Genomic DNA, 21,459 nt, shown 5'->3' on the forward strand with positions numbered 1-21,459 from the left:
GCCTGAAGCCAGTATTACATCGCCCTTTCATAATATAGCTGTGTAACAAAAGGACAATAAAAATGTCTTGCCCTGAGCTCAACATGAACCCTGCCAGTTATTTCCACAAACTGAACATGCTTAATATTTGAGGTAGTTTGAGAACGACTCTCGTTTATGTAACGTAACCTCCTGTGAACTGAACTGAACTGTACTTTGTGCTGAGGCAAACACCATTAACCAAATACCAGTAAAGTTTGTATGATTGTTTTCCTTATATATCAAGTCTGAATACTTGGTGACAATTCCCTTATAGTTAAGGTGATAGGTAGTTCTTTAGTGTGGACAGAAGGAAAGTCAGTGATCTTGTCTTGCAAAAAAAACCCAAAAAAGACTAATTTGCTAAATATCTTCTTCATTAATTCATTGATTTTGGTTGTTAAAAATTAAGAAAACAGTTTGTTATTCCATCACAACAATCAAGAGCCCAGATAAGTACCTTTATTACATTCTTTCAGGAGAACGTCACAAAGTGCAAACGTAATGTGGCAGAAAAAAGAAAGCAAATGTTGACACCTCACAGTCGTCGTTCTGTCCGACCAACAGGATAAAATTTAGATTTAAAATAAGTTAAAATGTTGGAGAACAAGAATCAGCGTGACCAAGTTTTAGTGTTTGCATGACAAATGACTGAAACAATTACCAACACAGTTGCTGTTTCTGATTATCAACCAAACGATTAATCAGCTGATCATTTCTTACTTGTATACAGTGGTGGTTTCATGTAACAAAAACCAATGATTGTGAAAGCTGCTTTTGTTTTTTAAATCTTCAAGTAAAAAGTTGTGGAGTAAAAAGAATATTTCCTCTTGAGTTACAGTAAAGAAAAAGTAAAAGAGTGGCATGAAAAGAAAAGTAAAATGTAAGTTTTCCATCGGCTGTCTTCAATATGAAGCCTGACAACACGATAGCATTCAGACGGGACGTAACATACATGTCAGTTACAGTTTGAAAAATGTACCGTTGTTTGTGGATGATTGATCTAATCAGTGTAATTGACTGGAGAGATGACAAGAGGGGGGACGTGTGTACCACTAAGATGGAGACCGGGACTGAAGAATGGGTAGAGTTTTTCAGTGAAGGAACATTCAGTAAAGCGGTGGATAATGTCTGCTGAGTCTACGTCAAAAAAGGAGACTGAAGGATTCCCATAATCCACAAACACGCCCACCGTCTTTGGCTGAGATTTTACATTGAGGTGGCTTCCAGAAGCTTTGTAAGTCTGTCCTTCCCTTAAACATATAGTCCAGTAGCCGTTGTCCGGGCTCGCATTGATCCGTCCCTTCCTGTCGATTGATTCTCTGACGACGCCCAAATCCCAGGAAGTTTTCCCTTCAACCTGAACCTCATAATAAAATCTTCCTGAGGAGAAACTTTGTTTTCCTAAAACGTTGATGGCAGAAAGAAATCTTTTTGAGCTGCGTGGCAGATTTTGTTTTATGGCACCACAGTAAACTTGCTTCCCGTCGTCAGACAAAATGAGGCAGGGATGTGCCGTATCAGGATCTAGAGTCACATGCTTTGCAAACTGCTGGACCCTGTACAGCTTTCCCTTCGCAATGAACTTCTCCTTCTCTTTTCTGAGTTTTTCCTCCAGCTGAGAAACAGATGTCGCCACACTTCCCCCGTATGATGGCGGTGGGATGTTGGTTTCTGTCCAATTCTTGGTGGGAGGAATATCCTTAACAGAGGCGAAGCTATTGACGACGTTAAGTTGGTCTTTGGTTGGCGTCAGCTGCTCAACCTCAGAGCTTCTCTTTGTCAGCTCAGAGATTTCCTGCTCCAGCTCGCTGATTAATTTTTCAGACTCTTTCTGAGTTGTTTTCCGCTTTTCATTGATAGACTTGATGAAATAATCCAGACTTTCCTTCAAGGTCTTCATTAACACAGTAAAGACCATCTCACTTTCTCTGATATATCTGTCTGCAGATTTGCTGCTGAGCTCTGCTGAGCATTTGATTTCCTTGATCTTCATGTGTCTCTCGTCGATCATCAGCTTTATTTTGGCCCCCAGCTCGGCTTTCTTTTTTTCAAAATCACATGTCACAGCAACAGACTCGCAGCTCCCGAGGTCTGAAACAAAGCAGAACACAAACACATCTGGTCAGTCATACAGAAAGTTCCCTGTGTTGGTATGTTATTCATGTGTTTCCCTTTCCCCAAACTTACCCATTGGTTCTGTGCTGGAGTTTTGCAAACGTTCAACCAGATCATTCCTGCTGATCTTTTCTAAAACCTTCATGGTTACCGTCAAAGCTCCATGACCCTGATATTTCTGTACCAAAAGATCCACTGCATGCTGCCTTCCTGCCTTTTCCAGTTGAGCCACTGGGATCCCTGAATAGCCTTCCACATTGCCATCGAGCTTCAGGAACCACTTGAACTGCTCGAAGTCGTCTTCTCTCAAATCCTGCAGAATTTTCCAGAGCTCCTCTTTGAGTTTTGCCATTTGGGCTTCCTGCTCAAAATAAGTGAAAGAATTAGATGAAAGGACAGTGAATGATTGATTTCCCTCATCTGAAGGCAATTTACCACCACAACTGTTGTAAATGTGCATCTGACATTTAAATCATCTTCTGTAGAGATAGACCGATATGTTTTTTTCAGGGCCGATACCGTTACCGACTATTAGTAGTCAAGGAGGCCGATAACCGATATTTGGAGCCGATATTCATTTGCAGTAAAAGTGAAAATATTGGCGTCAAATTTTTGAATAATACAAACTCCAACACTTAACTTTGTTTAAATGCCTTTAAGCATATGTTTAATAAACAAACAAACAAAAAGCGCAGGGAGTTCCCAGGGTCAGCAGCATCTCTAATAAAGTTAACTGAAAATTTAAATAAATAAATAAATAAATTCCTGAAGTTTTATTAAGTAAATAAAACAAAGTTAAATAAAATCTGCAAAGAAATGAACTTTTTCTCCTCTCCGCCGTGTGTGAGCACTCTGCATACACAGCTTTCACTGCTGATTGGCTGTTACCCGTGCCATGGCTCTGCGTGTAACCAATCAGTGCTGTGGGTGGGACAATGCTGGAGACAGAGTAGTGACTGCAGACAGAGAGGCGCGGCTGCATCAGAGCCAAAATAACCCAGTTATAAATTCATCTCTTATCGGCCGTTGGATAAAAAAAAAAGAAGGAAAAAAAAGGCCGATGCCGATATGTGTTAAAAATGCAGAATATCGGCGCCGATAATCGGCCTATCCCTAATCTTCTGTCTGAGAAACGGTTTGAAGTAAATCCAACATTAGAGCTGCTGTGTTGGTTTTGGCGCCCCCTGTGGACAAAGCTGTACCTCTCATCTTTTTGCTGATTTTATCCTGTACATGCTTAAGCAGTGTTTTGTAACAAAAAATCTCATCCTGCTTGTCATATGTGACACTTAAAATTTTAGCCCTGGAAAATGTAAACAACGGCAGCGTGCAGTTAAGTTGGTCTGAAAGGCATTAATAATAACTATATAGAGATAATCAGTCTTGTTGCTGATGGTCATAAAGAGTAATCAGAATTAATTTCAGTCTGTTTCATGACCAGCGAAAAACTCCTCACAGGAGCTTTAAAGAAACAAGGTCAAAGTGCAACCATCCCAAACAAACATCCTCTAACATTGGACCATTCTGTTTCATCTCAAACGTAGCAACAACGTGCTAACAGAGATATTTTTGCTCTTGTACACGATCATGTTGAACAAATCACAAAACGTTGTATTATTCACTCACTAGCTTTTTCCATCGCCCCTGAAACAATTCACCTCTTATCTTCACTCTTTGTCATCTGTCCGTCTTATTTGTTAGATTATGTAACAAAGTCAAATGCTTTTTGCTCGGACTAGACTTTGTTTTGTATTAAACCTATCCATGGAAAAGATGTTTCTGTCAGTTAGGTGTACAGCACATCTTTGTGAGGGATGGAATAGTCACAATTGTATGTGCGTGTGGTGGAGAAACTGATCACCATCAGACCTGACGCGACTGTGACAATAAACCCTGGATACATTTGAATTTACTCACAGCCTCCGGCCTGATCTACATAAATGACCTTCCTAGTGAAACTGTTTTATATCAACTTACCTTTTGTACAAAACCACTTCTTCTTTTTCCTTCCCCTGTGAGGCGATGCTTCCCTTTAGCCGCCTGGGTTTGACTGCAGTCAAGTCCTCAAGCCTTCCTCTTCCCTTAGAAAAATGGAGGCATGACATCAGACCAGATTGGCATACGAGCTTCCACGCAACAAAGTTATGGAGATGTTAAGTAACAGAATATGGATTCACTATTGAGGGATATATTTGGTGCAAATATACAACTGTTGAATTGTCACATTCTGGGTAAAAAGACATCCAGGTTAAGGACAACAAAGGTTACAAGTTTAAGCAGAGCTGGTACTATGGTAAAAAAACCTAATCAGCATGGCAGCAGTGCTAACAGATAAACAAAGCAGATACAGCTGAGGAAATGAAGCTCCTAAAACTGGTTCAGCAAGTTCAATGGACATTGCAACAGGTCTTCTTGCTGTGGTCATTTGTCTGGTTCATGCTGTCAGACAAAGCAAGTGGGTATCTTCCAAAGTTAAGTTTAAATCCTTCTCTGTTTAATGAGCCAACCACAAAAGCTCCGAAAAATACCGCCCCATTTAGAAGCCTCATATTATCTTCAAATGTACGAGGACTTTGGATTTACTTTGGAGGCACTTCAGGACACTGAAACCTCTGGAATCCATTCCAGAAGTATGCAAACTTAGACTCCATCTGGACTCACTCAGCAACCAGGACGTGCTCCAGCCGCATCCTCTGAAGCCCCATTCTGCACATGGCAAAGCAACAAACTGATTTCCATTGAAAACTATAGGGAAGAGCGCAGATCTCTACCAAGGCCTTGTTCATGAGTTGGATCATATCCAAAATTCTTTTTGGCCCATGTATCCTTCCACCACTTTTAATGAAATAGGGCCAGTACTTATTTCATGATCCTGCTGACAAACAGACAAACGGAACTAAAACATAACCTCCTTGGAAGAGGTAAAAAACTTGTAGATCTTCATCGAAGTAGGTAATTCCAGGCAATCCATAAAAAGCTATTAAAGAAATGAAAATGAGTAGTTCTGAATACAGATTATATAAATGCAGTTGTACCGAGATGAGGACGTTACCCCTTTCGTTCTTCTAGACCCACATCCTCCTTCTCTCTTCCTCAGCTCTATAAACACACACACAGATCTACTCAATCCCCGCCCACTCTTCCTGCCACGCAGAAACACACTATACTCTCCTTGACCCTCCTCTTCTCCCCTTTCAGTCTCTTAAAGACACATGTATCGATTATTGTAACAACTACAGATTATTGAATAAGACACATTATAGTACACTCAGCTTAAAGCATCAAGGTCTCACTGTACCCTTAAGTTTGTGCCTTGATCAAGGGTACAGAATGGATTTTTAATTTGTGTTGGGGCCCACATAGGCTACCGAGAAAACCATACATGGGCTACAAATCAGGATATGATTGAGACAGCTAACTTAATTTTTGGGCTATCTTGTGTGGTCTTGATGAACACTGAGGAAGACATCGTCCAGGTCAATCAATCAATCAATCAGGCTTTATTTGTGTAGCACTTTTCATACAAATAAAATGTAACACAAAGTGCTTCACATAATACAACAATGTGGAAATAAGCATTAAAATTGTAATAGCTAGTGGGAGGAGTTGTGGGAGAAAAAGGCTCAATTGAAGGCCAGACTACAAAAGTAGGTCTTGAGTTTGCTTTTAAACATATCAACAATTTAACACCTAATTGGTCTTTTGGCTGGTTGTTCGTCCAAAGATAAAAAGAACCTGGTAGGCTGCAGGATCTTTTCCTTTCTCCTCAATAACCTTGCTTTCATTTCATACAAAGAGACTCTGTTCAGGCCTTTTATTCCAAACGTTAAAAACATGTTTTCGCCTCGACTCTCAGTTAGTTGCAGACCACTTTCTTGACCTATCCAGTCGCAGCAGATGGCTGTCCGCCAATAAGTCTGGTTCTACTCCAGTTTTTTGCCAAGGCTTGCTCATGGCGGATTAATGTTGGGTGTCTGTAAAGAACATATCAAAGAGTACGGTCGACACCTGCCCTATTTGTAAGACGTCATGACATAACTATGACTTTGAGCTATATGAGAAAAAGTGGATTAAATAGAATCTTAGAGAATCTCCTCGGCCATTTGAAGATATCTGTTTCACTAAAGAGTGAATGCAGTTTCATTTGAGGCCACTAATCTTTTATTATCGCATTCGAACTCTTTATTTTAAGCATTTGAGGCAGCACATTGAAAACCATCTCCACATAATAAATTACGGCTCTTTTAATTAGCTGTTGTTGGGTTTGTAATTCCGCTTAATGTAGTAGTGTAGTGTTGTAAAGGTAAACACACAAGCCAGGTAAGGCAAACAACAAAGCCATTCAAACACCAGCTGGACGAGTTGAGTTAGTGAGTCAGTTCTAAGCTGGCATTACTTTTAATGTCAGCTGGTCGTTGGATCAATACAACATGAAAGTGAAAATGTTGCCTACCTGTGTAAAAGGTGCTGCTGGTTTGAAACGCCGAACATTGCCCTCGTGTAGCCTCGTGTCTTATCTCTGAAGTACGTTAACTGTTTGCTGACTGGTGGTGAGAAAATTCAAAAAGGGAGGGGTTTATGGAGACAGTGTGTTTTCATACAGCTGACACTAGATGGTAGTAAAGAGTCATATTTCATTGTACATTCATGACCTTGCCATCTTGATAGATAGATAGATAGATGGATGGATGGATGGATGGATGGATAGTGTTAAGATTGAATGATTTTTGGTAAAAGTCAGTTTATGTTTTGTTACTATGAATTTCTTCATTGTTTCTACACTTGGAGATCGATTGCTTTCGTCTGCTTTTAAAGGATAATGTGGACATTTGTCTCATTAGCCATGACGACCTACTGCGGAAAAACACCATCCCGTCATTTTTTGATCACGTCTCTACATTTCAAAGGTATGTTGTCTTTACTTTACGTTGTAGGGTCGTGGTAAAAATACACATGAACATCTAAAAATCTTTTTTAGATCACTTAACAATTATAACGTGTTTGAAGTATTTCCTTACTAAGTTTACAACCCACAAATGTGTTTGTTATACAGTTAAGAATGATATATTTTGCACTGGTATTTGTGCAGGTATTTGGTAATAACTTCATGTATTAGATTAGAAATTTGACATTTATATTTGAACCTAATTTCACAGCAAATATGAATTGATAGTTAGGAAAAAGACAGGCTGTGGTAGACGATAAACTCCTGTGTTTGACGAGGTAAAATTACTGTTCTTGTCAATGGAGTCTGGTTGCTTTCAAGAGAGGGATCAAACTTTAGGCCAAGGTTTAATAATTCTGCAACCAGTAGCTCTATCTTTGGGATTTTCATGTGTTGAAATGATTCAAAATATTTCAGAGTTACGTTTCTTAAAGTGATAATCTCGAAGATTTCAGTTTTGTTCTCTTTGACGCCACCTGTGGTGATAAACGGTAACTGCGGGCGCACACTTCCCAGATATCCAGACAGCGCTGCATGTGTGACGTCCACGGTCGGCTCCGGTTGTAACTCTTGATTTTCCTGGCTGACGGTCGTTTTCCTTTTCAGACTGTTTGCTTCATCTGAGCGTCGAGTTTGTTTCTTCTTCTTTGGATTTTCACTTCTTGTTGAAGTTGTATCTGTAGTCATCCATCTTTTCTTTGTTTGTTCAGCCATAGTAGATTACTGTTTACTCGCAACACTTGCAGAGAGCGGAGAAGCAGCTGCTTAGCTCCGCCTACCCTCTCTGGCAGACCAACCACTGCTGGCTGATGGAAAACGTGTCACTAACTGGGCGCCGCCACAGACACCCAGTCTGTAATAATACTATATACTGCAAATGCAAAGGCTTTCATCAGCGGGCCACAGGCTCAGTCACCATTGTGTGACCTCATTCAGAGATAGATAGAAACTTAACAGACATTTATTTACATGAAAGTCTCGAGATTATTGCTTTAAACCAGGTTTTCAGTCCCTAACATTTACCAAGCCTCTCAGCACATGTTTACAAAACAGATTTAAATTGCAAATGTCAAAAAATGTTTTCACCTGACAAGAGAACCAGTTGGTTTCGAGGCTTTAAGGCTTGTTCCCTCTTTTATTTGCTCATGCTGCTGGCTCCCGATGAGGAAGTAGAGAGAAAAAGAAGGAAAATTCCAAAGAGAAAAAGGTGCAGGTGTTTAGGAAAGAAAAGAAGGGTGAGGGGGAGGAAAGGAAAGGAAGAAAGCCTAAGGGGACACACCCCCAGTGAGTGGAGACAGGAAGAGCAGGCTTGTCTGTTTACGAGCCTGAAGGAGTCTCTCTCCGTGTCTCTGTAGGAAGTTTGCATCTGTTGACTGCAGCCGGTCGAGAGTGAAGAGCCGCTGAGGAGGAACGAATAGAGAGAAATAAAAGCCATGGCTGTGAATAAATGCATCAAATATCTTCTCTTCTTCTTCAACCTTCTGTTCTGGGTGAGTCTGGAAAACAAAACCTGCTATTTTAAGATATTTTGTTCATCTTTTCAAACTTCTGAACACTTTGACTTAACAGGTGATATGTCGGACACGTGTTAGTACCACAAAGGAATGTTTAATAAGGACATTTGGAGAGTTCAAATCTAAAATGTAGATTTGGTTTGCATTTTCTCACTTTACATTTTGTGTCAGTTTTAGAGCATATTTCCTTCATTGCACCATACTTTAGATGATGGGTGTGTCTGAGAGGCTGAGATGGTGATTTGAATTTTAAAAAGTGGCAGATTATTGTAGTTTTGTTTTTTATTTCAACTACTTTCAAACTTTTTCTGTGTGTTTTCCTCCAGCAGGAGCTTCTTTCTCTGATCCCCTTCTTGTGTTAACAGCTCTTTATTTTGTCCTTCTGTTTAAAGCTGCTCTTGTTTGGCATCTTTCAGCTCTTTGTCTTTTTCCCATTCAGTCGCTCAGTGGTGCAGAACAGGTTGTGTCGGCTCTTTGTTGCCTCTCCCTCCACAAACAAACTTTAGTTCAGTTTCAGGGCGTGGCTCGGCGCCCAGCCACTTGCATCACCGCTTCTGCTGCCTCGTATTACAGCTCATGCCATGCTTGGATTTTAAAGGGCTTTCAAGCTTTTATGTAAACAAGTGCAGTGTTTCCTTAATCATTTCCAGTAGTCGCTGTTTGCTTTATTTATTCAGTGCAAACTTTGATTCATCCCACTTTAAACTGATTTATTTTCTCACTCTCTGATGAGTTGAAACTGTTCCATGCTGGTTAATCTATACGTTCTTTCTCAACACTTAACATGACCACACATGTTGAAGGTTAGTTGTTACAGTGCTTTAGAAATCCATACATCATGATTGTTATAAAAGGTGAAGGTGTGGTAGGAACAGGCGGCAGGCCTGGGAGGAGGCAGGCTATCAAACAAGACGCGCTGGTTTTAACGGCCCAAAGCGATGGAGCTTTTTGTAAATGAAAGATTTTCAGTGGTGAATGGATGCACTTTTATTGTGCTTTTAAACTACATGTCACCCATTCACACACATTCACATACTGATGGCACAGGCTGCTGGGTAAAGTGCCCAACTATCAGTAGCTGTGTCCCAACCCAGGGGCTGCAGCCTTCGAAAAAGAGGCGGTGCACGGACGAGGCTCCATTCATAGCCTGTGTGGACCGTTAAAGCTGAACTGAAATGAGATGGTCTGGTCTATCCTTGCGTCGCTCCTGTCACCTGGCAACAGGTAGCTAACGGGCCGCATCTGAAGGGGCCTTCGAATTGGGACAGCCCTCTACGCGCCGCTGTGACGCAGTCTGCCTGCGACGCAGTCTGCAGCCCCTGGATTGGGACACGGCTCAGTCATCACGTTCACACACTGTTGGCTACGTCTCCGGGAGCCGTATGGGGTTCAGTGTCTTGCACAAGGACACTTCGAACCACCATCCTTCCAACTGAAAGACGGCCGACTGAGCCACAGCCGGCCCCACTCGATCACTCAATCCAACAACTTGTATTTCTTCAGGGATGTGAAGTGTTTTCAGTTTCGTTATTTTAGGTCTCTGCTCAGCTATGCTAAAGCCCTCTGTGTGCTTCTTCGTTCATGGCGAGGTCTTGAATGTGCCGCATTTTGTTCAGGAGCTTAGTGACTACATGCCTCTGGTTTTGTGACAAAACGTCCTCCTTCCTGGGGAGATGCATGCTGGGATATGTTGTTTCTACAGCCTAGATTTGAGGCAACATAGAGTTTAAAGTATCAGGAAATATCATATCATCAGTAAAAATAAAAAGCACAAGAAGAAAAACTAGCAATGCTTCTAAAAACTAGACATATCTCTAGACATATGTGTAACTGGCTGACACTGGCAGCTCTTTGGTAGAAGTTACCTTCTAATTGTTGCTGGTTACCTGAAGCTCTTCTGAGGCCAGGAAAGGTACCAACAGAAATGGAAGTTGACACTTCAATCCAGATGTTTATTTTCCCCAAACACAAACCTGTCGGAACAAATCCGAAGTCGGCCTTTAGCTCGATGTTTTATTTCAAATAAACCTGCTGTTTCATCGTGAGTCCTGCTGCCTGCTGGGTTATTTCAGTCCGTCTCTCATGTTCCCAGAAATGAAGTTAAATCGATGTTAACTGGATTCTGGCCACTCAGAGGACATGGTGGACATGTTGTGTTGGCCTAATGATGATGATGCTGAGGGCGGGGTAGGGCTCCTATTTACTGTAAACGCCTGTCTGCTGGAGGTTTGGACCTGTGGCTCTCTGTTGCTTCGTGATGCTTCACATTCTGGCTCTGAAACCCAAATAAAGAGCAGGAATCCAACATGGACGCTGTGGAAAGGATGAAAATGTGATACTTTATGATGGTTAAAAACATCATCCTTGTCTCTCTTGGCCTCTCAGTCCGTCTGCAGTGGCTTCTGTGGCTGAACACTTCTCCGAACACGCTTACATCTTGTCAAACTGCGGTGCATTTATGGCCTATGATGGAGGAGAAGTAACCAATTATGTGCAGCTTTGTCTGTGTGCATTAACGCTTCCATGTGAGCAGCATGCAGAGTGCTCATATACTCCATGAATTATAGATGCTGCGTTCAGGGACCGTTCCTGCAGAGGAAATAGATGATCCAAACGGAAAGAAAACACATCTTAGTGCTGTAGCAAATCACAGGAGGGCCGTAACTTAATAATCTGCACGAGTTTAAGTCGCAGGAATGGATTGCTGTCTTTGTTAGCGTGTTCAAAACATTAGGTTATAAGCTTTCAGTCATACACTCAGGAGGCTCCTGCCTGCACACACCTGCCTGTTAGCAGTCGGCCTCTGCTGTATTTATGTGTGTGTGGGTGGTGTAATTGTGTAACCACACCGTCTTGTCTGCTTTGGATGAAGTAACACTGAATCCAGCAGATCAGTTACACAGTGACACATGGCTGCTGCGGTGCTCGCTGCCTGTGAGTCACTGCTGAGGAATTAACCGATGACTGACTCTTATTATCATAATTAGCTTAACGTTTATTAGCTGTTGCCTAAGAAGGGGAAATACTTGTCCTAACATTGTAGTTTTAAGCATCTACAGGAACCCAGCAGGGACAAAAAGGCTCAGGAACCTGCCAACACTCAGAACAAAGATATGTTTGATATTAAAAATGATGAACTCTGATTAACTGTGCTCCCCAAACACTGTACAGCAATTGTTAGTTGTTAACTAATCATGAGTAATAATCCAGATTAATTGAATCTTAATCAGTTGTTACCCTGATTTCCCTCTGGTCTGGATTCAAAGCCGACGTTCTGCCGTGAGAACAAAGTGTGTGTTTGTTTTTCACACCTGCTGAGGTCTGCGATCGGTATGTTGCTCTGCAGGATTTCATTGTGTTTATGTTACGGTACAGTGATGCTGGTTTTAATATGTCAGATGTTTAAGAGATCATAAGTAAGACATAAAACCCTCCCTGTCCTTGGTTTCTATATCTATAACTCTATCTAGAACCCTGTGCTCCTGTTGGAGGCAGAAGTTTGAGCCAGAGGCGGCTGAAATTTGTCTTGGAGGAAGTGTTTTTTGGGCCCAGCCAGTCGAGGCAGATGGCGGTCCACCAGAGAGTCTGGTTCCGCCGTTAAAGGACGTTTGTCTTGCTCGTGGTGGATTCATGTTGGGTCCAGAGTACGATCTATACCTGGTACCTGACAGTGACCTAATCCAAAAAAGGCTTGTAACCTCAAAATTGATTCACAAACTCCAAAAGATTTTCTCCAAAGGTCATGAGCCAAAAGGCAGCTGTTCAAAGAGGGCGCTGCAGTGGGCGTGGCCTTAAAGAGACACATAACTCGTTCACATGCAGGGGACAAGGTCTCTGGACGCTGTGGACATCGCTTGAGAGGAACACACTGAGGCGAACGGGGCCGGTTCGCGGCGGCAGCCTACTCAGCGAGGTGACCCAAGCGTCCCTTTCCCTCTTCGTATTCCATGAAATTCCCTTTTTTCAGGTCGTTTTTTTTACCTGAATGTTGGTGGACGACCAAAGTTTGTAGCCTCACATTTACAGTTTCCATCCGTCAGATGTTTATCCGATAATAACTCTTTCATTGAACGATTATGTGGCCCTTATTTCCTCTGGTGTGACGCTGCTCTTACCAGCTTCACAAGAAAACATGAGCTTTGTGCTGGTTTGTGTTTTCCACTGATAAAGCAGGTTCAGCAGTATAAAAGCAGACCGCTCTCCTCCTGTACAATCCACATGTCCAGTAATTGAAAGGTTTCTGCTTTGTCTGCATCGATTTTTCCACAACTTAGTTACCGGGCGCCACATGTCGATAGCTGAGTTACAGCTCAAGCTAACGTGACACATAAAACCACAAGAGCAAATAGTAGAAGAAGAAACAAAAGGACGAACAGTGAAAGCAGTAGTTGGAGCTGTTTTTTAATGTTCGTTGTCTTTAAGCTCTTTATTGAATGAGGGCCGACGTCGCCAAAACAAACCTGCTGTGCAGGTTTTTCCCTCAGGCAGCGTTTCCACCAGCACGCTTTGTTTGTCCTTCAAACAGTCTGAACTTGTGCTGCAGCTTTCCGTCCTAACACCAAAAACTACCAAATTCTAAAAGGATGTCTGTGTGCTCTGACGCAGGTCCTTTTAGTGACTGATCGTTACAGAATACATTGAGTGCAGTTGAAATGTGTGTGCATATGTATTTGTCTTTTCTACATCTGCACACATCAGATTCTGAACATCAGGTTTAATAAGGGATAAGCAATTTATTATTTAGTTTTTTTGCTGGTTTCTCTCTTTAAGCCATGTTAGCTTCAGTGTTAGCCTGTTGATCGGTCAGTCCACTGCTTTGGTCCGGACTGAAACATCACCAGGATCAGACGGATGTTCAAAGAGCCCAGAGAATCCGACTGCCTTCAGTGATTCTCTCTCTCCTAGCGCCACCAGCAGCTCCAAACCTGAGGGAGCAATGGTTATCACCAAAGATGCTTTTTTATAGCCACGTGGGAAGTGCAAACGAGCTGTGAATACAACACTGACGTCACTTTGGAGGGTTAGCTTGTTAGCTTGTGGCTAGTTACCACATCCAGATGTCACAGAGCAACATAACCGTTCATTAGGAGTCATCTGTCTCTTTAGTTGCTAAATGCTCTAATTTGTTTACCAGCTCATCTCTAAAACCCCTTTCCCTGAGGAAATTAGCACGTTGACGCAGGTTTTTCAGACCGATTGTCTCTTTTCCCATTGCCAGTGAAGTATCCTCCTGTCGGTCTCTCTTCTGCTGCGTCACCATCTGACGTCACAAACGTGCCGGAGACAGGGTTAGTAACCAGTGAAGAGGTGACGGTGCTTTGGTCTTTATTGTATCTGTTACTTTACGGTGTCGGTCTGCTGTTCGCTGCTTAACAGGAAGTGTACTGTGGCTTTTGTAGTCTAGTGACACAAACAGTAAAGATATGAACCAGCTAGCTAAACAATGAGCGGACACTAACTGTAAAGATCTGTACAGCCCAATATTCAGCTCAATATGATGTGAGACTGAGGCGACTATCAAGGAGCTTAACAGACCGAAACAGAGCCTTTAACACTCGGCTGAGGTTGCTGCTGATTGGTCCAAAACATCATGGAACTGTGGTTGCACTGGTTTCACTGGTCAGGTGTGTGTTTGTAGACGTGTGCACAATCAGTTCAACATGTACTTATTTATTCAGCCTTCCTGGATATCATTCTAAATAGGCCGAGGGTGTGGTGGTGGTACGTGTGTGTGCGTGTGTGCGTGTGTGTGTGTGTGTGTGTGAGCACAGAGGTCGTGTCCCTTTTCTGTTTGTCTGTTCCCGTTCATTCAGAAGTCGAGCGAATGATCCATCATTTTCTCTCTGATGTAAACTGTGAGCAGATGTAACACAATGTAAAAGTACAAAGAGACAGAAGTTACATTCAGACTGAAACTCTGCGGACGGCAAAGAGCAGTGATCACATTCTGTTTTATTTATGGTTTACAAAGGCTCCTAACTTCTAACTAAAGTCACTTTTACATTATTGTCTTCATTAATTAATTAGGCGAATAAAATGTCAAAAGAAAGAAGGACAGATCCTCGTTTTGTCTCATGGAAACTTCCAAATCTAAAACAAATATTTACTCGTATTTCTCATTTATTTTTTATTACACTGTGTTGAAAAACGTTTTATATATTGTTGATTTTTGTTTTAAACAGTATGAACTTTGCTTTTACTCAAAACAGCTTGTACTAAAGATTGTTTAACATTTTTTTGGAACTATTTTAACAGCTGATTAATTATCTCATCGATAATATTAATTATTATTATTCCCGCTACAAATGTAACTTTAAGTGCAGTTTAAATACAGTTTATATACATGTGTGATTTCCCCTCATTTTCTTGCTAACTTGATTTTGCTTGTTTAGTGTTTGTCATTTGTTATATAAAATAATGATTAGAAACTTTACTAATGTAGCACCTTTCAAAATAAAGTTACACCTTTCAAAATAAAGTTACAAAGTGCTTTATAGGACAAAATCACAGATTTGTTTCGCTGCCATTCTGGTGCTAAGAGCTCTTTAAGTTAAGACATAAAATATGAGAGTAAAGTTAACGTGTGGCCACTTTGGAAACGTTGCTGTAAAATGTTATCTATTTTAACTGGGCTGTTAAAGTTTTATTTCACTCAGTTTTAGTTTTCATGAAAGTGTTTATAATAATGTGAATGATAAACAAACTTTAAGTAGCTCCATGGTAACAAAAGGAAACTGAATCATCTGACCGCTCTCTGTTTTTTCCGGCTCCGTCTCCTGAGGATGAAATATTGATGGAGGATAATTACTCACAGCAGCGTGTTCGTGTCGTTTGAGTGTTGAATAATACATGTCAATCACCAGTGCTAAGCCCCGCCCACAAATTAGCGAGACTGAAGACTCTCTATGAGGTCCTCAGAGAGTCCGGATCCTTCTTCTGCCTTTAGTCCAGTTTGATTTATTGTCCAACCTAAGAAATAAACTCTTGAGATAATTAGTTTAATGAATATTAATATTTATCCGTCGTCAAAAATAAAGTGCACACATTTTCTTGGACAGTTGCTGTAACAAGGCTAAAATTCTGCAGCCATGCTAGCAGCTCTGTGAGGATGTACCTTAAGTTCACGAGTTAAAATACTACTAATACTACGCTTAATTTTTAATCCACATTTCCTGCTTCAATTATCACCTAAATTTAAAATCTAATTTAGCTTCCAAAGACGAGCTCTCTTGAAGTTTATGTCCTCTTCCCATGAAGCAAAGGACCTACGAGCTATAAAAGCTAGCTCGTAGTCACCAGTGTGTTATTTGAATGTTCCCGTGTTCAGATCTTATTGGCTGCTTCAAACGGCGATCAATATTCACGACTAAGTCCCGCCCTAGGCTCCTGTTTTTAAAGGAAACATGTAAATGTGCTGGATTTAAAAGGACTCCCTGCAGACTCAAGTTTGTCCTTTTTTGTCCTTTAAATGACAGAATTTGTCCTTGATTTTACGACTATCCTCAAGTTAAATTTTGAGACGTCGTGTGTGTTGTGGAGTTTGAGTTGCTGCAGGTTTTCTCCTCCAGATGTCGCCAGATTTGCACCATTAAACTCTTCCCTTAAATGCAGCTTGTTGCACATCCTGTATTTAAATTCCTCCTCTCTCTTTCTACAGATTAGCGGTTGCATCATTCTGGCCGTCTTCATCTACCTGAAAGTGAACAAGGATGGAAACCTGGTGAGACTCTTTAGTCGTCTTTTTAACTTATTTTATTTCTGTTTTATTCTTCTTATCGCTTTTATTTCTCCGTATTTCGTTCATGTCTTTACCTCCTTAACTTGAGCTGGCTTTGACGTTAAGAATCCAACTTTCTGTCCTCTTACTGAACTTTGATTGACATGCGGTCACTGGTCTAAGTTATTAACCATCCTCCACCTTCGTCCTTCAGATCACAGATGAATCGCTGCCCGGCATCGACCTGATGATCGCCATCGGAGTGATCATCATGGTGCTCGGCTTCCTCGGATGCTGCGGAGCGATCAGAGAGAACCGCTGCATGCTGCTGCTGGTGGGGAATCATTAGTTCTACACTTGATTTATATGTTTTATCTTTGTTTTCGTGGAGAATTTTCTTTGTTGTTGTTTTTGGAGAAAGCACTCATCAAAGAGACCAGTACTCCTGCTTTGACAAACATAATTCCTCCTGTACTGGAATCATGGCAGTGGCACAAAGAGATGATTTTAACATAATGATCTTCAAATGATTCACTGCGTTTCTTCTCTGTCCCCTCAGTTCTTCATCAGCCTCCTCATCATCTTCATTCTCCTGCTGGCGGCGGGCATCCTGGGAGCCGTGGGCACGGACAAGGTGGAACAGGAAGTGATGCTGTCGTTACATCGTTGCTGCCTTTTCAGGTTGTTTGTAGGATCTTACGGTGTTTTGTGTTTGTGCAGGTGAATAACTGGCTGAAGGAGCGCCTGGAGAAGTTCACCCCGCTGTCGACGCAACCAGACAACGTGAAGGCGGACCTGGAGAAACTGCAAAGCGAGGTAACGTGCACGAAACAGGACCATTTTTAGACGGACTACTGGCACAGATGTGTGTGAGCAGACGTCACCAACCGATCTGCGTGGGTCACTGTGGGAAAGACGTTAGTGTCAGGACTCACTCATTTGTTATTGCAGGGTTAAATCAGAGATCAGGGAGAAAACAGGGAAATCAATGGATATCAAATCATGAGAAATGATAGCTACAAGTATTTCTAGCTTCTATATAAATATATTTATAAAATATCAGTTTAAGCCTTAACTCTCTGTCAAACTGTCGTTAGCATGGAAACCACTAGAGGGCACACATGTTTCTTTCAAACACAGAAGTGATCTAGTAATACATCTGCAGCCAATCAGAGAGGCGAGCTGGAGCATCCTTAGGATCCAATGAGGAGTCATTTTATTACAGCGTACTGTAACAACATTTGTTTGTTATATATATTAAAAGTAAAAAGGCTGAAGTTTACAGCTTTTTCATTGGTTAATCATTTTAAACATCAAAGATGTGTTAAAATTGGTTTATCAGATCAGCAGTCAAATCTATGGAAGCAAAAAGCAGCCATAAATCATTATTTTTAATACAGATATTTTTTTATATAATGAGATAAAGTTCATCTCTAATCTTAAAATCATTAACGTGATCTTGAGATAACGGCATTAAAAAGATAATCACACGCACGGCTTTTCTCTTCTGCCCTTAAAATCCGAAAGAAAATCCTCCAAACCGAGAGGCTGAAGCTGGAGAGTATCTGGTGTCTCTGCTTTAAACTAACTGAAACAGTTTTTGAATATCAAAGTAGTTGCTGGTAAATGTTCTGTCAATTAACTTGTGATTAATTGACTGATTCTTTGTGCTCTAAAGTGTTGAATGCTTCAGTGTTGCAGAAGTCTAGGCAATAATAAACTACATCAGGACTTGGGAAGTGATTGGTTACCTCTGTAGTCTTGCGAAAAGCCAAATCTCACATGTTGTTGTGTTTTCCTTGCAGCTGGAGTGTTGCGGTCTCCTGAAGGGAGAGTCGGACTGGGCCGGGAAGGTTCCCAACTCTTGCCGCTGCAACGCTACAGAATCAGACTGCAAGCCTGGTACCATCCATGCCCAGGTGAGACCAGAGCACCAGAGTTTAACCGGAATATAACTCAAGTGTAAAGATCTTTAACTTCGGAATATTAACCTGTTTCCTCACATAGTTTTGTGTTTATTGATTTTTATGAAAGTCGACCTACAGAGACTTAAACAAAGCAGTTAATTGTAATTGTGTCACCGTCTCGTCCTGCAGCCCTGTGCTGAAAAAATCGTGGAGCTGATGGAGAAAAACATGGAGATCGTGCTGGGAATCGCCTTTGCCATCGCCATCCTGCTGGTTAGCTCACCAGAGACAAAAACACAAACATACAACCAAGGCTCTTTAGCGCCTATAAAAGCTTGAAATAACATATTTACATTGCAGGTGGTTTAGATTAGTCCTACAAAAGGTGTCATTTAAGTATAAACGTGACTACATATTTAAAAACCCTTATGGGATCACTACCAGGCAAATAATGAGATTTGTAGTATTATTCTTGCTTTATAATGAAGCAACAGTGTATTTACAATGAATTGCATGTTTAACTTGCAAAAAAGTGCAATACAAAGTGATTCACAAAGGATTAAGTTATGTGTTATTAAGTTATGGTAAGTTATGTTTTGTCAGACAGAAAAGAAAGGGGGCCTGGGATTAAACCTTGGGGCACACCACAAGACATCTTAGTCTTTCTGAACAAAGAGAAATAAAGTAGCATAGATCAGATCAGTAATTAAAGAGCAATCATACACAAACATGACCAAATATATCCAAATATGTAGCATTAAAACATAATGTCTTACAACTTTTTAAAGTTAAACAGAAGTATGGTTGGTATGGTTAGCTTTAGTATTGGTTTCCTGATCTTTTTTCTCCTCTGCAGATTTTCGGCATGGCCTTCGCTATGGTCCTCTACTGTCAGATTGGCAAGAAGGACGGCCCCACCACGGCCAGCACTGCTTGAACACCCACACATGGCCACGCCCCCCTTATTGCCTGGCGACGGCCAATCAGCAGTGCCCAAAATACCTGTTTATCATGCACCATGTATCCTCAGTGCCACTGTCACTTAACCTGTGCTTTTACTGTGAAGGAACACACTGGTATTTTGGTTAAAATTTAAATAATACACAGCTTGGTTTTCATTGTACGGAGTCTCAGTAGGGACAGAAGTAGAGAAATGCTGCATGTAAAAATATGAAATAGATAAAGATAAACATGTTGGTGAAAATATGGAACATTTACAAATGAAAGATAATAAATGAGGAAAATACATGAATAAGTCAAATTGCTTATTATTACATTTAAATTTTGTTCGGAAAACATGGAAATAAAATCAGGTAATGATATATCTTAGTAAAACAGGACACAGTTGTATATCCCAAAATATCAGAATGTTCCTTTAAATTTAAAGAACCTGTGATAACTTAATGTTGCATTAAACACGTGTCAGAATCGAGCTGTATAACAAGTAATACAATAAAACTAGTGTGTTTCCATTCACACTGTGGCCTCAAGGAACAAAATGTAGGAAAACTATGGCATAAACATTGTGTATAAATCCCCTTGTTTGCCTGGGACTTGTTATGTATGGAAGCCAATTAATGCCAAAAAGAAAATCAATAAATACAAGATTATTGATGATTAAGATGTACAATTCTTGTTCATTTAATAACTTTCTGTTGCACATAAATAGTTTGTACATAGAACAATATTATGATATTTCTTACAATCATGACAGATTGCTAAAAAATATTAAAGACTCATCTTTTAAGGGAAGCTTTATATATATATTTTTTTGTAGTTTTCTGTATATAAACAGCCCTTGTGTTACATTAAAGATAATTTAATTGTAATTATAATTAAGTGCTTAATTATAGTTTTGAAATATCTATAAGATTTTAACTTCTCCATTGCCTTTTTTCTCTTTTATTTTCATTGGCAAAAATGGGCTTCCATACATTTCTCCATACTGCTGTAACTTTCTGTCGCCACGTCTGCTTCCATTTTTGGAAAACGTTACTAAATAATCCTCAGGAAGTTAAACTTGTGCTGTTCTAACATAAAACAAAATACAATACAAATATCGCATTTTTAAAAACAATACGTTTTTGCTTTTACACTACTGCACAGGTTTAATCTTACAGCACATTATTATATTACTTTTTATTATTTGTTTTATCTTGTGGAGCAAAACTTTACTTTCTTTTTCTTGTTGTTTCTTTGCACTAAATCTGATTGTCACATTTTCTTTCTTTTTTTTTAACTGGCTTTAGATGAAAACTGTTAGAATATTTGTATTTCTATTTGTTTAGTCATCTAACTGAGTTTATTTTAGGACATCTGGTGTCATAACGTATGTGAATTAGCGTTTCATGTTTATTAGTACACTCCCTATAGGAAAATAAAATAGATAAGAATAAAATTACATTAAAAAAAAAAGAATCATGATTATTTATAATCCAATTAAATGTTTTCTTTGGAAACTGAGAAATGGTGAACTTTCAATGCTTTTACAGTATTTTAAGATGACAACAACCCCATATCTGGGAAGTGATTTTGTCACCTTATATCGCACATAATCAAAGAAACAAACTCCCTTATTATCAAAAATACAGAATTTTATTGAAGCTTCCAGAAATTGGTCAATTAGTTTCTTGTAATATTTGGATGAATTAACTGGCTGTCAGAAAAAAAAACTCGCTAAAATTAATTTGTGATTTCAAGATAATGGCATGAAAAATAATTGCAACGATGGCTACTTTCTGCTTCCGTACTTCTGAGATACTACAGCCGAATTTTCCATTAAAAGTATTCTTAAAAATTCAATCTCTAAGATTACAATTATCACTGCTCTTGAGCGCCACCCACTGGCAATAATTACTAATTAGGAGCGTACTCGTCCCAATATAACCTTAAGTCTACGGCTGTTGAAGTTGTATCTGTAGTCATCCATCTTTTCTTTGTTTGTTCAGCCATAGTAGATTACTGTTTACTCGCAACACTTGCAGAGAGCGGAGAAGCAGTTGCTTAGCTCCGCCTACCCTCTCTGGCAGACCAACCACTGCTGGCTGATGGAAAACGTGTCACTAACTGGGCGCCGCTTGGGATTTTCTCCACTAAAGTTGCCACAGACAGCCAGTCTGTAATAATACTATATACTGCAAATGCACAGGCTTTCATCTGTGGGCCATAGGCTTAATCACCATTGTGTTGCATCGTTCGTCTTTACATAGTGACTTAACAGACATTTATTTGAATGAAAAT

The 21,459-nt window shown here is 40.3% G+C and overlaps 2 protein-coding genes across 4 annotated transcripts; one reads left to right on the plus strand and one right to left on the minus strand.

Moving 5' to 3' along the window:
- Positions 1-1,007: 1,007 nt before the first annotated feature.
- Positions 1,008-6,657, minus strand: LOC138599662 (nuclear factor 7, brain-like). 3 transcript variants are annotated; one of them, XM_069671414.1, is made up of 4 exons: positions 6,590-6,657; positions 4,114-4,217; positions 2,209-2,497; positions 1,008-2,112 (listed from the first exon to the last, which is right to left on the minus strand). In XM_069671414.1, the coding sequence occupies exons 3-4, from the start codon at positions 2,486-2,488 to the stop codon at positions 1,022-1,024; spliced, it is 1,371 nt and encodes a 456-aa protein (XP_069527515.1). In that variant the 5' UTR covers positions 2,489-2,497; positions 4,114-4,217; positions 6,590-6,657; the 3' UTR covers positions 1,008-1,021. The 3 variants fall into 3 exon arrangements, with proteins under 3 accessions (XP_069527515.1, XP_069527516.1, XP_069527517.1); XM_069671415.1 differs by lacking the exon at positions 6,590-6,657 and adding an exon at positions 4,798-5,047; XM_069671416.1 differs by lacking the exon at positions 6,590-6,657 and adding an exon at positions 4,720-4,730.
- Positions 6,658-8,381: 1,724 nt separating this feature from the next.
- On the plus strand, positions 8,382-20,634 carry LOC138599546 (tetraspanin-8-like). The gene is made up of 8 exons (XM_069671264.1): positions 8,382-8,571; positions 16,253-16,315; positions 16,527-16,646; positions 16,872-16,946; positions 17,033-17,128; positions 18,118-18,231; positions 18,409-18,492; positions 19,076-20,634. The coding sequence occupies exons 1-8, from the start codon at positions 8,515-8,517 to the stop codon at positions 19,154-19,156; spliced, it is 690 nt and encodes a 229-aa protein (XP_069527365.1). The 5' UTR covers positions 8,382-8,514; the 3' UTR covers positions 19,157-20,634.
- Positions 20,635-21,459: the final 825 nt, after the last annotated feature.

This window comes from Semicossyphus pulcher, unplaced genomic scaffold (genome assembly GCF_022749685.1).
Source record: "Semicossyphus pulcher isolate SPU_LCO1_2020_fin unplaced genomic scaffold, fSemPul1.0.p SCAF_20, whole genome shotgun sequence".
Classification (NCBI taxonomy): Eukaryota; Metazoa; Chordata; class Actinopteri; order Labriformes; family Labridae; genus Semicossyphus; species Semicossyphus pulcher.

Excerpts from the sequence above, each read along its gene's own strand:
- LOC138599546 (XM_069671264.1), top strand. The coding sequence starts at position 8,515 with ATGGCTGTGAATAAATGCATCAAATATCTTCTCTTCTTCTTCAACCTT. Across the intron at positions 17,129-18,117 it reads TGGAGAAACTGCAAAGCGAG|CTGGAGTGTTGCGGTCTCCT; the intron begins GTAACGTGCACG and ends TTTTCCTTGCAG. Across the intron at positions 18,493-19,075 it reads TTGCCATCGCCATCCTGCTG|ATTTTCGGCATGGCCTTCGC; the intron begins GTTAGCTCACCA and ends TCTCCTCTGCAG.
- LOC138599662 (XM_069671414.1), bottom strand. The coding sequence starts at position 2,488 with ATGGCAAAACTCAAAGAGGAGCTCTGGAAAATTCTGCAGGATTTGAGA. Across the intron at positions 2,113-2,208 it reads CTCCAGCACAGAACCAATGG|ACCTCGGGAGCTGCGAGTCT; the intron begins GTAAGTTTGGGG and ends GCTTTGTTTCAG.